General features: G+C 37.4%; 3 protein-coding genes across 3 annotated transcripts; 1 reads left to right on the top strand and 2 right to left on the bottom strand.

Annotated features, from left to right (window-relative positions):
- Positions 1 to 1,205: 1,205 nt before the first annotated feature.
- LOC119073034 lies at positions 1,206 to 2,727 on the bottom strand. Its single transcript, XM_037178351.1, has 2 exons — positions 2,398 to 2,727; positions 1,206 to 2,278 (listed from the first exon to the last, which is right to left on the bottom strand). The coding sequence occupies exons 1-2, from the start codon at positions 2,588 to 2,590 to the stop codon at positions 1,206 to 1,208; spliced, it is 1,266 nt and encodes a 421-aa protein (XP_037034246.1). The 5' UTR covers positions 2,591 to 2,727.
- A 1,398-nt stretch (positions 2,728 to 4,125) lies between these two features.
- Positions 4,126 to 6,370, bottom strand: LOC119073035. Its single transcript, XM_037178352.1, has 4 exons — positions 5,911 to 6,370; positions 5,731 to 5,844; positions 5,598 to 5,675; positions 4,126 to 4,323 (listed from the first exon to the last, which is right to left on the bottom strand). Exons 1-4 carry the CDS (start codon positions 6,223 to 6,225, stop codon positions 4,126 to 4,128), a joined length of 705 nt encoding a protein of 234 aa, XP_037034247.1. The 5' UTR covers positions 6,226 to 6,370.
- Positions 6,371 to 8,161: 1,791 nt separating this feature from the next.
- LOC119073036 lies at positions 8,162 to 11,590 on the top strand. Its single transcript, XM_037178353.1, has 6 exons — positions 8,162 to 8,204; positions 8,869 to 8,903; positions 8,966 to 9,034; positions 9,159 to 9,327; positions 10,448 to 11,110; positions 11,490 to 11,590. The coding sequence occupies exons 1-6, from the start codon at positions 8,162 to 8,164 to the stop codon at positions 11,588 to 11,590; spliced, it is 1,080 nt and encodes a 359-aa protein (XP_037034248.1).
- Positions 11,591 to 15,047: the final 3,457 nt, after the last annotated feature.

The following is a 15,047-nucleotide window of genomic DNA, read 5'->3' on the forward strand; positions in this document are numbered from 1 at the left end:
AGAAACGGGAAGAGAAGTCATCAAGTTAGGAACAATTGTACACCCCTCTTGCCCGTGGCTAGGATGTTCTCCCGATGGTTTCGTACTTGACACTAAAACTGTAGTAGAAGTTAAGACTCTAACAAATGCAACTGAACCCTTCGATTCGGCCTTGTCATCAATTAAGTATTTGTGTTACACGAACGGAAGCTTCCAACTCCGAAAAAAACATGTATACTACGGGCAAATTCAACTAAACATGCATTTGTTATGTTCTAAAAATGCGGATCTGGTAATCCATAACTATAAATTTAAAGAGATTTCCATTATTAACGTTTTGTACGACGAAGATTTCTGTTCCCAACATATTTCTTCCTTGCAGTCTGTATTCTTTCAACAGGCTTTACCTTACATTTACGAACACTTTGTGACTGAAACCGATAAAAAAAAGTATGAGGATTAGCATGAGTCATTGATTGAATGGAACTAGTGTAAGTTATTGTATGAATGGAACTAGTGTAAGTCATTGTATGAATGGAACTAGTGTAAGTCATTGTATGAATGTAACAGGGCGAGAGTTCAATTCAATTAAGTTATTTAAAGTTCTTTGTGTCGTGATTGAATGATCTATTAAATGCAAGACCTTGTATATGTCATTATATGTTGATTGTCTGCTGGTCACTGATAGTGTAAAAGAAAGGCGAAAAATCACATTCCAGTTTATTAAAATTTGTCGTCAGCTAGAATAGGACGACTTAAGTTTGTAATTGCACATGCAATAAAGATTATATCATCAATGTGTTTGAGCATTGATCTGTTGATCTTGCCATGAAAGATATTAAAAATTTTTATTCGTTGTATCGCTCGCTCTACGTGAATTCTGGCAGTTGCTACCTTTGTATTATACATTGCATCTTCTGTTGAAAGTTGAGGTTGATCTAAAATCGGCGGCCGGTAAAGTTTCACACCTACATTGGATGTAATTATTGGATTAAGTTAGCAAGAACTATGTGTCACGCAATACCTTTATTTGCTGTTTCCTTTCTAATATCATATCCCTTATCAACCATCACTGCAGAGCCAGAGCTCAGTTTATCGATTACTGTTTCTTTAATAACAATGTACTTATCAGATGCCTTGCCACCATACGTCTTCGAAACACCTATAATCAGTCCACATGGAGTGACAAGTATATTTTCTTTCGCGGTATGTCCACCTGAATGGATTCAAACTTGAGTAACATTTATGTAGATTTCGATTGCATCAACTGTCTTACCTTTGTAATGTGAGTACGTTTTGATTTGACTCTCCAGAGACTTTAACCGTTGAATTCGAGTTTCTGTACAATCCATAACAACAAAGCAATCCTCAAAATCGGGCTTGAAGCACTTCGGAAGATTGTTACCGACTTGATCTGTTGTCGGCCAAAATATTACTGGCTCCAGCACTGCCTTCAATATTGGCAGAAATTTATGGAAATATTCACCCAGGGTCCTAGGCGTTAAAGCGAAGAGACATGCAAGTTGTTTAAACGTAAGGTCCGTTTTCAACTTAGCCATGACAAACACAGTCAACATGGTTGGTGTACTTCTGAACTTTTTGAGTTGATCCTGGGCACTTTTTAGTTTATCAATACATGACACGATGTTGTTTAATGTAGAAAAAGACGGAATTCCAGTCCAGCTTTGAAGATCGCTGTTATTTTTAAGCATATCTAGCAACGTCCATGGTCTTGACAACTCTTCGTAAGCCATATTTACTTGAATACATTTGTTTGCTGAGCTTATCGGGTATGTTTGTGTCACCTGATCATGATACGCGAATGCTTCGTGTTTACAAACGCAATGGCTCTTCTCAGCAGAAATTGTATTGGATCGTGCAGCCAGATCATGATACTTGAATGAGGCAACTTCTTGTTCATAAAATTGTTGATTCTCATCGTCGGTGATCAACTCCATTTCGCAGCTGCTATCGACTTCAATTATCAAATCATCTGTCACTGATCGCTGTAACAGTTCCTCATCATATAATGTCGATATGACGATATCACTGTGCATGTTCTTGTCCGGCGCAAAGTCATTATTCTTAACTGATTTTGTCATCACCTCATCATTTATAGAACTGTTACCGGTCACTTCTTTGTCGACGAAATTTTGCTCTGGCGTTTCTTCGTCGAACAAAGGTTCACGATCTTCCTGAGCGGATGATTCAATTGACTTCGTGTTGATAGTTTTGATATTCGCATACTGAAGATTTACTGAGGGTACTGCCATGCAATGTAGACGTTTACGTTCATTTCCTACATTGAAATGTTTTAAATCGGTTAGGTGAGTGACGATGGGAAAAATTGCAGTTATTGAACGTTTACGAAATATAAACGTAAATGGCGAATAATACTTTCGTCTCAGTAATTATTACCTCCAACGTAGTCGCTCTTTCGAAAATGTAGCTGACAAACGAAAACTGTGCCGTTGAGGTTTGAATCCAGGTGTAATTTTTGAATCCATTGCTGTCTTACAGCTTGTATTTTCGGCAAACGATGCATTGAAACCGACGGGTCTCTTATGCAACCGCGCACAACACACCTGGACCACATTTTTTTGTTTGACATTTTTGTAAATTCTTGTAAATTTACGAAAACAACACAGACAATAATCAAAAGTACAACGAACAAAAGTTAAACCACATGCTTCAACGTAACTTTAATGTCAACAATACTGAAGTTGGTTCATAAAAAAATAATTCAGTGACAGCAGTCTTTTTATGAATAAAAGTACTAAATTGTAATAGATTTTACCCTTAGTTTCTAAACTTCATTCTCCTATGTACCAAATGTAAAAACTATGCGAAAAAGCAAATTTGATATGATGTCTGAGTCTAAAAAATCTGATCAAGTCAAACGCTGACTGATTGAGTAGAGAATGAAAATGAAGTCATCATTTTCACAGAAAGTCGCCGCTTTTTACAAAAAACGGTGACATCCTGAAGAAACTGTGACTTTCTGAAGAAACTACGAGAAGAACGAGAAGAACTACGACTACTCGCTGTTTTTTTAGGAAGTCGTTGATACTCATGTCGTCGAAATTTCAGGACAATGCTGAAGGCCTCATGTAGAAACTTTTCACACATCTCATTTGTTTCGCGAATATTTTATGAGTCAAATTTCGTTGCATTGATTTACCCCGTAATTATCAGGTGGAATTCGTAATAATGTCATTAAAAAAAATCCGAGGTTCGATACTTTCTTTTTAAACTCTTGGTACACGAGACAACTATTTTATCTTATCTACTAACCAATAACCATATCCTTATATTATGCGCTGCATAATATTACTGAAAACACAACGATTATATGGTCTCCACAATCTAAAATAGTTTAAAAAATACTCGATCTTCTCATCTTCATTTAAAAAAAAAAAATGTTTACAACAACTGTCACCAGTTTTCTTTTTAGTAAAAGTGATCGGCATTCGTACTAATTTCGTGAGAACATTTTCGTTTTTGAGTGTGCAGACTCCAGGTACAAACTACTGAAACAATCGATCTGATTTCTGTTAAGCTTAACTTAAGAGAAAAAACATAGAGGACCGACACTCAAAATGAAATCAACTTAGTGGCGATGTTTTCCAACGATTTCATAGTTCTAACGTTACTTCTGCAATTGAATATTACCTTTCCCGTACATCATGCTGTTTTTAACATCGTCCTCGTCTTTGTGTTTTATTTCCATATGTCTCGGCAATTTCACCACCATTTTATTGCAAAACGGACAGCAGTACTTTTTTGACGATGAGTCATCTGAATATTTCACATACAAGTCTCGATCGTCACATCCTTTCATGAGTCTGGGCTTCGTATTTACTGTTGTAGTTGAAGCCTACAAACAAGTTCAATATTTTCATAGATTTATTATACGACTTTTGATTATGCTGGAAACACACTGATACGATCGGCAAAAAATTCACTTCTCAAACAAATGTTGCTGCAAAGAAGTTCATACAAACAAAAATAAAAATCTCGACTTCTCGTTTTTGAAATTACTTCTGAATTTGTCAATTTTTTTTAGTTTTACGATAGAAAAAAGGAACCTAATTTTGACTTCTATAATATCCGCTTGACTTTTCATAAATATACATCATAATTAACTTACGCTCCGTTTTTTTCATCGTTGTCTGTTCCCTGGCCGAATAGAGTGTTTGAACCACACTTCGTTGCGAAGTTGTCAGTCGATTCGATGGTATCGTTACGATTGGTAATAGGAAGGAAAGAATCAGTGACGTCGTACATGTCTAATTTGGAATCATTTAAACGATTTTCCGTCAGCACGTCCAAATCACGATCAGCCTGAAAATTGAATCATTATATCATTTCGCAGCTATAAGCATTGTATGAAGTACGACTAATTTGTCGGTTTCAGATTGAAATAAATCCTTTCAATCATAAAACATTTCCCCCGAAAAAGAACTCATTTATGGACAAAACTTTGATTGTTGAGAAACAATCGGTAACGGCATTGCAAAGAACAAGTGACTATGCTGCAAGTCCCTTTTCAAAAGCAAAAATTTATTTGGTTTCAATAACAAAGATTTGCCATAAAGGAGATTGAACGAGGATAGAGCACCGACACAGTTCACACAAGTTTTTGTTTATAAGTGAGAACAATAAAAAATTGACGATTCAACTGGATCACACTAAACATTGCAAATTCATCAGTCGTTTCGAATTCGAACAGTATTTTTTCACATCGCCAGGATCGTGTTATAGATCAAGTCCGAGTAACTGTAAACCTGAACACATACATACAGCTATGCTGTCACCCATAGAGAACCCTAACCTCAACTGTGTGAAAAAAAATTGTAATTTTTGAGGTGCCGTTTATTTTTGTGCTTTTTTCCGGATCAACAAAAACATAAAATTTAATCGATTTCCAATGCATAAAAGGTGAAATTATAATTGTTGATTGTATGGCGTAAATGTTTGACCTCATATCTTACAAGAAAACAATGAGAACCATTCAAACATTTGTTTCTTTTTTCAAACTTGAACAAAGTGCTTGCTCATTTTCCCTACACATACTTTGAGGTTAGGGTTGGACTTGATCTACATCAGACGTGCTCATATGCAACGTGGAATGTCATAATTGCATTATTTTTTTTACTAATTCCTAATGGGTAATTCTAGAAAAAAAAAACTGCTTACAAAATGGTAAGTACATGAAGGCAGGCAGATTATTATAAACGTTTTCATTTAAACATGAAACTGTTTTCTTATTCAAAACTTTATCTGTTGGAAAGTAAACTTTCACCTCTCAAATTGACGTAAATAAGCAATGCGGGAAGGAATTTTCGGCCTACTCCCTTGTTGCGTAAAATACTATTACTATTCGAATGTATGACAAACCTAATCAACGCGTTTTGGGGATAAGTTTAAATTTCGCAATGAACGACAAATTTTAAGAGGAAAAATATAATCGATTCAGTCATCCGACAGCCGATTCTTGGGGTGGAAATCTTTCCTGATTTTTCTTTCAAGATTAAGACTTCAGTACTTTTTCGTTCAAGTCCATCGGATTTTGTTTGTGATCGTCAAAAGTAATTTACGAGTCAATTGAAACTTACCCCTACTTCATACGATGCTGAGCTGCTTGTCAACTGTTGATGTTCAGTCGAACTGACGAGAATCTCTTGACGATCGCTCTGGAATACAAAAATAAAAATTCTATCCGGAATTCGAAAAGTCAGCTCAACTTACCGAAATGGTATTATTCAAACCGTTGCGACGGCACTGAGCATGATTTTGTTTTGAATTGTCCGTTCCCTCTTGAAATTGTTGTCCTCCACGACAGTCACCGTAGAGTTCGTCGCCCTGAATTCCGCAGAAATTTAGTTAATAAAAAAACATTTTCTCAGAATGATCATCGATTGTACATACCATATGTGGAACATCTCCATGCTGGATGTCATTTGCTTGATACTGAGTATATGGTGTTCCGAAATGCACTGGACTCGGCTGTATTACCCCAACTGCTTGATACTGGATGTATGGCGTACCGATATCCTTCTGGTTTGGCTGTGTGCCTCCAACTTTTTGATACTGGATATACGGTGATCGGACATGCATTTGCATCAAAGGAGTCTGGCTGTGCTGAACGGCAAACATTGGGCCCCACTGAACGCCACTCACTGGATACAATATCAATGGACCCTGGCCCCACATAACGCTTCTCGCGTCAGTCACTTGATGCATTGGTGCTTGCAGAATGCCACCAGCAGCTTGATACTGAATACATGGTGTTTGGAACCATTTGGCCGTACTGGATACCACTCACAGTAGTTTGTTGCGTGCCGTATGGTGGAATGAAGTGTTGATTCATGTTCATATTTTCAGCAATTTTTTCGAAATGTCAATTTTTCACTAAAACCACAATATTTTTATAAGCACAATCCTTAGTTATCTCTTCAAAATAATTTTTTCACATTAAAATCAAACACGACATTTTGACATACCGACAACGAGCTGCTAAGTTCAAAGTTTCAATTTAGCAAATTTAGCAGCATCAAGTGGAATGAGTGGAATTAAAAGGTGACGTTTGATTCTTTCAAGCTAACATATACAAGGTTCTGAAAGAACAGGTTAAGACACCCACGAAGGCGGGTGACACACAAATGTTCAGAACCTTGCACATAAACTGGACTCATAATAGGATTTTATATTCGGTGTGCCCTCTTATTTAATTTAGTCGAAGCTACACATTTTTCAGTTGAATAATGACTGTACTAACTACATAAATTCCGAACGATTTAAATGCAAAGTGATACAAGTCAGGTTCTGATTTTAATTGATCAATTAGTTTTGGTCTTTCTTTTAGAAATTCTTACGCATTACGTTAGTTAGGCTCTACCTTACACACATCGAATAGTTTTCTTTCTTAGTTATTGGTGTGCGAAATTTATTCTACAAATCAAGTTCATTGGTGCTGTTTTATGTTCTAATTTGCCTAATGTGGGACAAAATACAAAATGACTAATGATTAACCGAAGGATACAACATTTTGAGGATTATAAATAGTTTTGATGGGGAATGATAACTAAACAATGAAAATAACATATCGCACTTGGTACAATGAGATTTTCATGACATATTTAAAAACTTAGTGAAATCCTACCAAAATCAATGAAAAGTGAGGTTATCGCTGGGTGTAGTGGCAAATTTCCAACTGTTATAATTTCTCTTTCCGAAAATTCTCTATTGGAATGCTTTAGTACATAACAATCGATTAGTATAACAAGGATACATACAAACTAAACGGATTTTCTGCAATTTTTTATAATTCGAGCTACACCATTCGGGCTATGAAGGTAATATTCAATGAAAGTAGATAAGTAGGTATGGCCAGTCCATACAAGTCGGAGCACATACGGATTTGCATGGCGCCACCTCAAACGAACTCATTTCTAGTGGAAATTTGCACTAGAAATTAGTTCGTTTGAGGTGGCGCCATGCAAATCCGTATGTGCTCCGGCTAGAACAAATTTGAACGTTTGGCCATACCTATCTATTTACTTTCATTGGTAATATTCACATTGCTTCATTAGAATATTCTTCAATAGTGGAATTTCACTGATTCCAAAATTGAGTTCATGAATGAAAAATCACACCGTAGCCTTAGAGTTACAGTTAAGCTTCACTACTGACAATACTCTCTCTAGCAATTTCACTCTCATATAGAGCTGTCAAAATTCCACCTCATTTCTTTGAATTATGCACTGTTGACTGATTTCGAGGGGTACCGAGAGTTGCAAAAGAGTTGCATGTGACAAATTGCAAAAGAGTTACTCTTCGACTAATTTCTAATTGTACATTTAAATGAGTAGGCTACGTTGCCATTCTGCCACCTTAATAGATTGCTAGAGAGAGTATTGCCGCTAAAGATTTTGTCACTTCTTTCATATAAAATATGTCGACATCTTTACTAGGGAATGTTACCGAAAACTTTCTGTACGTACTCTTAGCATTGTGACGGTGGTGACAAAAGATCAACTTTGCGTAGCCAATGATAATACAATTGAGTAAAAGGTCACAGAAGTTGAGAGCGTACGCAAGTTTTTGAATTGCATTGAGACGTACGTAAAATAACATGCGAAATGCGGTAATTTTGTATTATAATTGTGAATGAAGCAAGATGTCGTGCGATTTACCAGAAGAAGTGCGTACCCCCAATGAAAGTATACTCTATAAGTATGGTCTAATGTCAAAACTTATATGGAGCGGAGGACATAGCGATTTCATGTAAAAAACTCACCTCTCAAGGGAGGTGAGTTTGTTTATATGAAATCGCTATGTCCTCCGGTTTGTATGAACAGACCATACCTGGTTCTAGCGTTCATTGCGTACCCCCTCGTCAGACGTTATGCAGTTCAAAGCACTTTGATTCGTATACTTGACGAATGAAACATAGTTTTGTGGAATAAAGAAACACAAACGAATTAAACGTACTCATAGGAAAAAGCGATGACGGACGTAGGGTGGCTAAATGTACAATTATATTTTACGTTCTTTTGTATGTTGAGACGTACTGAACGCTTTCCTATATCGTTCACTGATACAAAACATCTTTTTTCAAACTCAAACGGTTTATATTGCATAAAGGTACTCTTAATTTAGAAGCCTGATGTAATAATTAAAAACCAAGAGAAAATGTAACCAAAACCAAAATTTAGTTTATCCACCCTATATCACATTTTGAAATCGTGACTGCAGCGCCGTCATTGCGACCGCTGAGTTAACTAAATTTAAATTTGTGGATTCCATTGTTGTGGGATAAAGTGTGGGTTAAATAAGATTAATACCTTTGGAAAACCCGAAAACTAAATTTCTTCGACTGTAAAGAAAAATTGAATTTGATTGTCGATGTACTGAAACAGGTAATTTCCTTTATTGTCTACGTTTCTTCCATTGTTTTCAGTTTTCATAACAAATTTTAAAGGATAAAGTGGTGAAAGCTGATTTGATCAAAAAAGCAAGTGACGTAGTTGCTCCATATTTATTTGAAGAGGTAGGTTTAATCGAATATTAGAAGTTAAACGCCCAACACACCGCAAGCAAACAAAAAGATGTTTTTTGATTGCTAACTCGTGTCGGTCATGTAAACATTCATCCCTAAATTATTCTTATTGTAGAATCGTCGTGATGGCAGTGGATGGGAAATGGTTGATTTTGAACGAGGCAAATTGAATTGCCCACTTTGTCCAACGCAAATTGTGCCTCAATATCGCAAAGACCGTTATTTCGTCTGGATGGTCGAAAATTATGAGCGACATTTGATGAACAAACATGCAGCTGTTCAATGTGAGTACAGTTTATCAATCAACCAATCTTGCGCTGAATCGGTCCATATTCTGAGTAAGGGTGAAATCATGTCCCACACCCACACACCCGAGAAATCTATTAGTTCATTAAACACTGGCAAAATTACCACGTTTCCACGCTTTATTACATTTCTCACGAGATCGGCAATGCAAACTGTTCTATTTTGTCTCTGAAACACAAACTAAACGTGGTCAATACATATAATTTGAAAACCAGGCTCAAAGCTGGGTCGATCCTTGAAAAATCATGTTTTCCAACAAGTTGAAGATGATTCAATTTTTGTCTCGTTTACCTTTCGTAATTCATTTTTGTCTATAACAAATTATCAAAACAGTGCATTTACAACCAAAATAAATATGAGAGCGTGTGAAAGAATTGATGTTTTTGTAAACGAACCACTTTTCAAGTGACAACGTGACCTATTCCTTCTTTATTCTCATATTGTGGTGCATTGTTGGGACGATCTTATGAACGAATACAATTATGTGGAACTTGAATGAAGTAAATGATGGCAAAATTGAATCGCTCACAATTTCCCATCCGTTTAAGTGAGAACAAAACACGGAATGAAAACACAGTCCAAACAGAGAGTGTTCAATGTTCAAGTTAGGATGGCGTTATGCAATTTTAGAACGTTTTCTTTACCGCAACGGAGAAACGACTTTCTGTATATTTGATTGTTATAGAGAACTTATTTTCTATCTTTCTTAAATATGCCAAAAAATAAAATATTTTGTACAACTTCAATCATTTCCTAGATCTTGAATATGAAGGCGATGCAAGTACCGGAAACATCAATCCAATTCTGAGCAATGTGCTGATTGGTTGTACATTTTACATAAAATGGTTAAAAAATTCAATTTCTTTATTCAGTAATTTCCGTGGTTCGCTTAATTTGCAATCAAAAATTAATTATTCACAGAAAACATGATTTGGCTATATATAAAATTCGCTGTTTATCATCGAGAAATACTTGAAACATCGCCGTCGGAACGAAAGTAAACTGTTTATAAACAGAATTCCGAATTTGACAGATAGTGACTATTATATCATTGACTCAAATTCGAACCGTCTTTTTTGAATTCATTCCGTTCTTTAGACCTCGCGCAAAACTTAAATGGGAACTTCGCTGCCATCGGTAACGCCAATGTCGGTCAAAATGAAGGAAATGATGCACAAAATGATGACTCACATGATGCCCGAAGCTCCATGCCTAATGGTGGCGAAGCTGTGTATGGTCGCGGAGCTGTCTACAGTGACGAACCTGTCAGTGGTGGCGGATATGTCGTCGATAACGAAGCTATCGTTGGTGACGAATCTGTCGTTTGTGACGAATCTGTCGTTGGTGACGAAGCTGTCGTTCGTGACGAAGCTGTCGTTCGTGACGAAGCTGTCGTTCGTGACGAAGCTGTCGTTCGTGACGAAGCTGTCGTTCGTGACGAAGCTGTCGTTCGTGACGAAGCTGTCGTTCGTGACGAAGCTGTCGTTCGTGACGAAGCTGTCGTTCGTGACGAAGCTGTCGTTCGTGACGAAGCTGTCGTTCGTGACGAAGCTGTCGTTCGTGACGAAGCTGTCGTTCGTGACGAAGCTGTCGTTCGTGACGAAGCTGTCGTTGCTGACGAAGCTGTCGTTGCTGACGAAGCTGTCATTGCTGACGACGCTGTGGGTGATAACGCAGCCATCGTTCAAAATGTTGGCGGAAACGATGCCCATAACGGAGCTAATATTGCTCAGAACGAAAACATCATCGTTGCTCAGGATGGTGAGAATTTTTTTTTTTAGTCGACCCAATGGAACAACCATAAAGGACTACCACTTTTTTCGCGATTCCTTTTTTCAAACATACCTACTTATCGAAAAAGTGTAATCCGATGTTCTTTATTAATGGCCTCTAAGGTTATTCCAAGTCAATATGTACGACGTTTCGAATATCACCCACAGACACTACCACAACGAGTGCAAAAGAAGGTGAAAGTAAATAAATGTCATGATAACTAAACGGAAATTCGCTGAGCCGATAGTCTCTGTGGATGGAATTGCGTCATGCAAAACGTGATTTGGAATAACCATATCGTTTATCGAGTCTATCAAATTTATGATTCTCAAACTATTTTTGAAATTTACAATTGATTGTGTTAAAGATTGGCAAACACCTGGTGCCACATTCGGCTGGATTCAGTTCAATAAGAGAGAGTGCTTCTTTCCCGGATTTGTATACGAAGATAATTTGGCCCAAAAATAGCTATTTTCATAATAAGGTAGTAAATGGGATGGTTTTGCGCACTAGATGTGAGATTGCCGATACGAGCGAAGCGAGTTCGGCAGCACATCGTGTGCGCAAAACCCCCATTTACTACCGTGTTAGGAACAAGGTTTTATCTCCTGTAATGTCATAATCACCATAAAAAACAAATTTAAAAAATCAAACCGAAACATAAACACGCCATGACGCCGTCACTCATTCATATTCCCCACAAATAAAACACACATCTAGTATACTGTCAAGAATTTGTCAATTTTCAGTGAATAAATGAGAAATTATCGAAGTTAGCCGTGCGCAAATGAGAAATTATCGAAGTTTTCCGTGAATAAATGAGAAATTATCGAAGTTAGCCGTGCGCAAATGAGAAATTATCGAAATTTTCAGTTAATAAACGTACGTTCTGTGAATGACGTGTTTAAATCTAGCCCATTTTGATTCTAAAAGTGACACTCAAATTGTGAATATTATGACATTACAGGAGATAAAATAAAAAATTTGATTCGATTCAATGACATGAATGGAACTACATATCAATAAAAACATCTCTCAGTAAATATTGAAATAGTCTAATTGTCATAAATCATCGTCATTTCAGTCTCGAAACTTCAAGTGAGATGAGTAATTTCAATCAATAAAATACGTCGTGCATAAGTCTGATGCCTTTCATCACTAGATGAATTCCATTGTAAATAGAACATCTCGTCTAAAATTAAATGAATCTGAACTGAGATCCGAGGAATTTGAACTGAGATGCAGTGCATCTGAACTGAGATGCAGTGCATCTGAACTGAGATGCAGTGCATCTGAACTGAGATGCAGTGCATCTGAACTGAGATGCAGTGCATCTGAACTGAGATGCAGTGCATCTGAACTTGGATGCATTGCATCTGAAGTGAGATTCAATGCACCTGAACTAAGATGCAGTCCATCTGAACTGAGATGCAGTGCATCTGAACTGAGATGCAGTGCATCTGAACTGAGATGCAGTGCACCTGAACTTGGATGCATTGCATCTGAAGTGAGATGTAATGCATCTGAACTGAGATTCAATGCACCTGAACTAAGATGCAGTGCATCTGAACTGAGATGCAATGCATCTGAACTGAGATGCAATGCATCTGAACTGAGATGCAATGCTTCTGAACTGAGATGCAATGCATCTGAACTGAGATGCAATGCTTCTGAACTGAGATGCAATGCATCTGAACTGAGATGCAATGCATCTGAACTGAGATGCAGTGCATCTGAACTGGGATGCAATGCATCTGAACTGAGTTACAAAGCATCTGAACTGAGATGCAGTGCATCTTAACTGAGATGCAATGCATCTGAACTGAGATACAAAGCATCTGAACTGAGATGCAATGCATCTGAACTAAGATACAATGCTTCTGAAATGAGATGCAATGCATCTGAACTGAGATGCAATGCATCTGAACTAAGATACAATGCTTCTGAAATGAGATGCAATTCATCTGAACTGAGATGCAGTGCATCGTAACTGAGATACACAGCATCGGAACTGAGATGCAATGCATCGGAACTGAGATGCAATGCTTCTGAACTGAGATGTAATGCATTTGAACTGAGATGAAATTCATCTGAACTGAGATGCAATGCATCTCAACTGAGATGCAATGCATATGAACCGGGATGCAAGGCATTTGACATGAGATGCAATGCATCTAACCTGAGATTCAATGCATCTGAACTAAGATGCAATGCTTCTGAAATGAGATACAATGCATCTTAACTGAGATGATATTCATCTGTACTGAGATGCAATGCATCGGAACTGAGATATGCATCTGAACTTAGATGCAATGCATCTGAACTGAGATGCAATGCATCTGAACTGAGATGCAATGCATCTGAACTGAGATGCAATGCATCTGAACTGAGATGCAATGCATCTGAACTGAGATGCAATGCATCTGAACTGAGATGCAATGCATCTGAACTGAGATGCAATGCATCTGAACTGAGATGCAATGCATCTGAACTGAGATGCAATGCATCTGAACTGAGATGCAAGTTGATAGAACTGAGATGCAAGTTGATAGAACTGAGATGCAAGTTGATAGAACTGAGATGCAAGTTGATAGAACTGAGATGCAAGTTGATAGAACTGAGATGCAAGTTGATAGAACTGAGATGCAATGCATTTACGCCCATGCTAAAATAAAGGGGATTGGCTTATTTTACGTGGTTGTGGTTACTCAAATACTAAAGAACAAAAGTACGTCATGTCTTCGAATTTACGAGTCTCCAAAATTAATATAGGGAGAACATTGCACGAACCATTAATGAATATAATGATTTTGGACAGAGGTAAATACTATTTTATCTGCCGATATGTATCGAGATAAACAGTTTCACACTAGAGTGATAAATTATCGTTTTAGGCAGAAACCCCCCCCCCTCACCCCCATAGTGCGGACGTCCTTTATGGATGGCCCCTTACAAATTTAGGCATATTGTACAGATAATTCATTCAATTGATAAAATATCGATTATTTCCTTAGAATCAATTATTGATATTTTAAAAAAGTCTTTGATGGGTTTCGTTTGTTTCTTTCGTGTAATTTGTTCCACACGTATTCCACCACATAGAAGTAGATAAAATAGTAAATTACTCTTTAAAATCACGTTCAATGCGAAGGAAGAGGATTGAGACTGTGGGAATGAATTTTGTGGCATTTTTTTTCCTCCATAATTATTCTTCACATAGACTGTGAAGTCACTGTGTGTCAAGTTTACTTATAAAAAATACATTCGTCGAGTCTCTACCCACGCGTGTTTGGTATCGTTGGAAAGCAGAGACCCGTAGTAACGAGGTCTGGCAGGTTTTTCGTTTTTTAGTGGCTTTATGGCGGCAGAGGAGCCCCCTTAGAAGTTCTCCGACGTAGTCAAATTTTCTCAATTTCCTGTCACAACTTTGGACAGCGACAGCCAACGGCATCCGTAGTATCGTTGGACTCCTGGTGGACTACTCTCTACTGTCCATTGTCAAACTTGTTTAGTCGCTGCTGTCCAAGAGATTCCGAAACCGAAAACCATATACTGATTTTCAATGTCTAGCGCTTCCACACATGGACCTTTCGACCTTTCAACCCTTTTTTGGGTATGTATCGCAGCGTCTTTCTAAGCACTACAAACCTGCACACTCCCAAATAAATCGTCTGTTTATTGGCGAAATAATTCAGCTTTGAGTTCACAAATAAATATTATTCAACATGCGACACAGCTCAATTTTACAACTCTACTGCCAAAAACAAAAAGACAACCAGAAAAAAGTTGTTCCACAAAATTGTCAGGGGAGACTAACGATTCTATAGAGCCATCGATCATTCGCATCGGATGTGGCTTGAATTTCATTTTCATATAATCTGGATGAAGTTTTCGCAAATTCATTCTTAAGACCTTATGTGGAATT

This window comes from Bradysia coprophila, unplaced genomic scaffold (genome assembly GCF_014529535.1).
Source record: "Bradysia coprophila strain Holo2 unplaced genomic scaffold, BU_Bcop_v1 contig_110, whole genome shotgun sequence".
NCBI lineage: Eukaryota > Metazoa > Arthropoda > Insecta > Diptera > Sciaridae > Bradysia > Bradysia coprophila.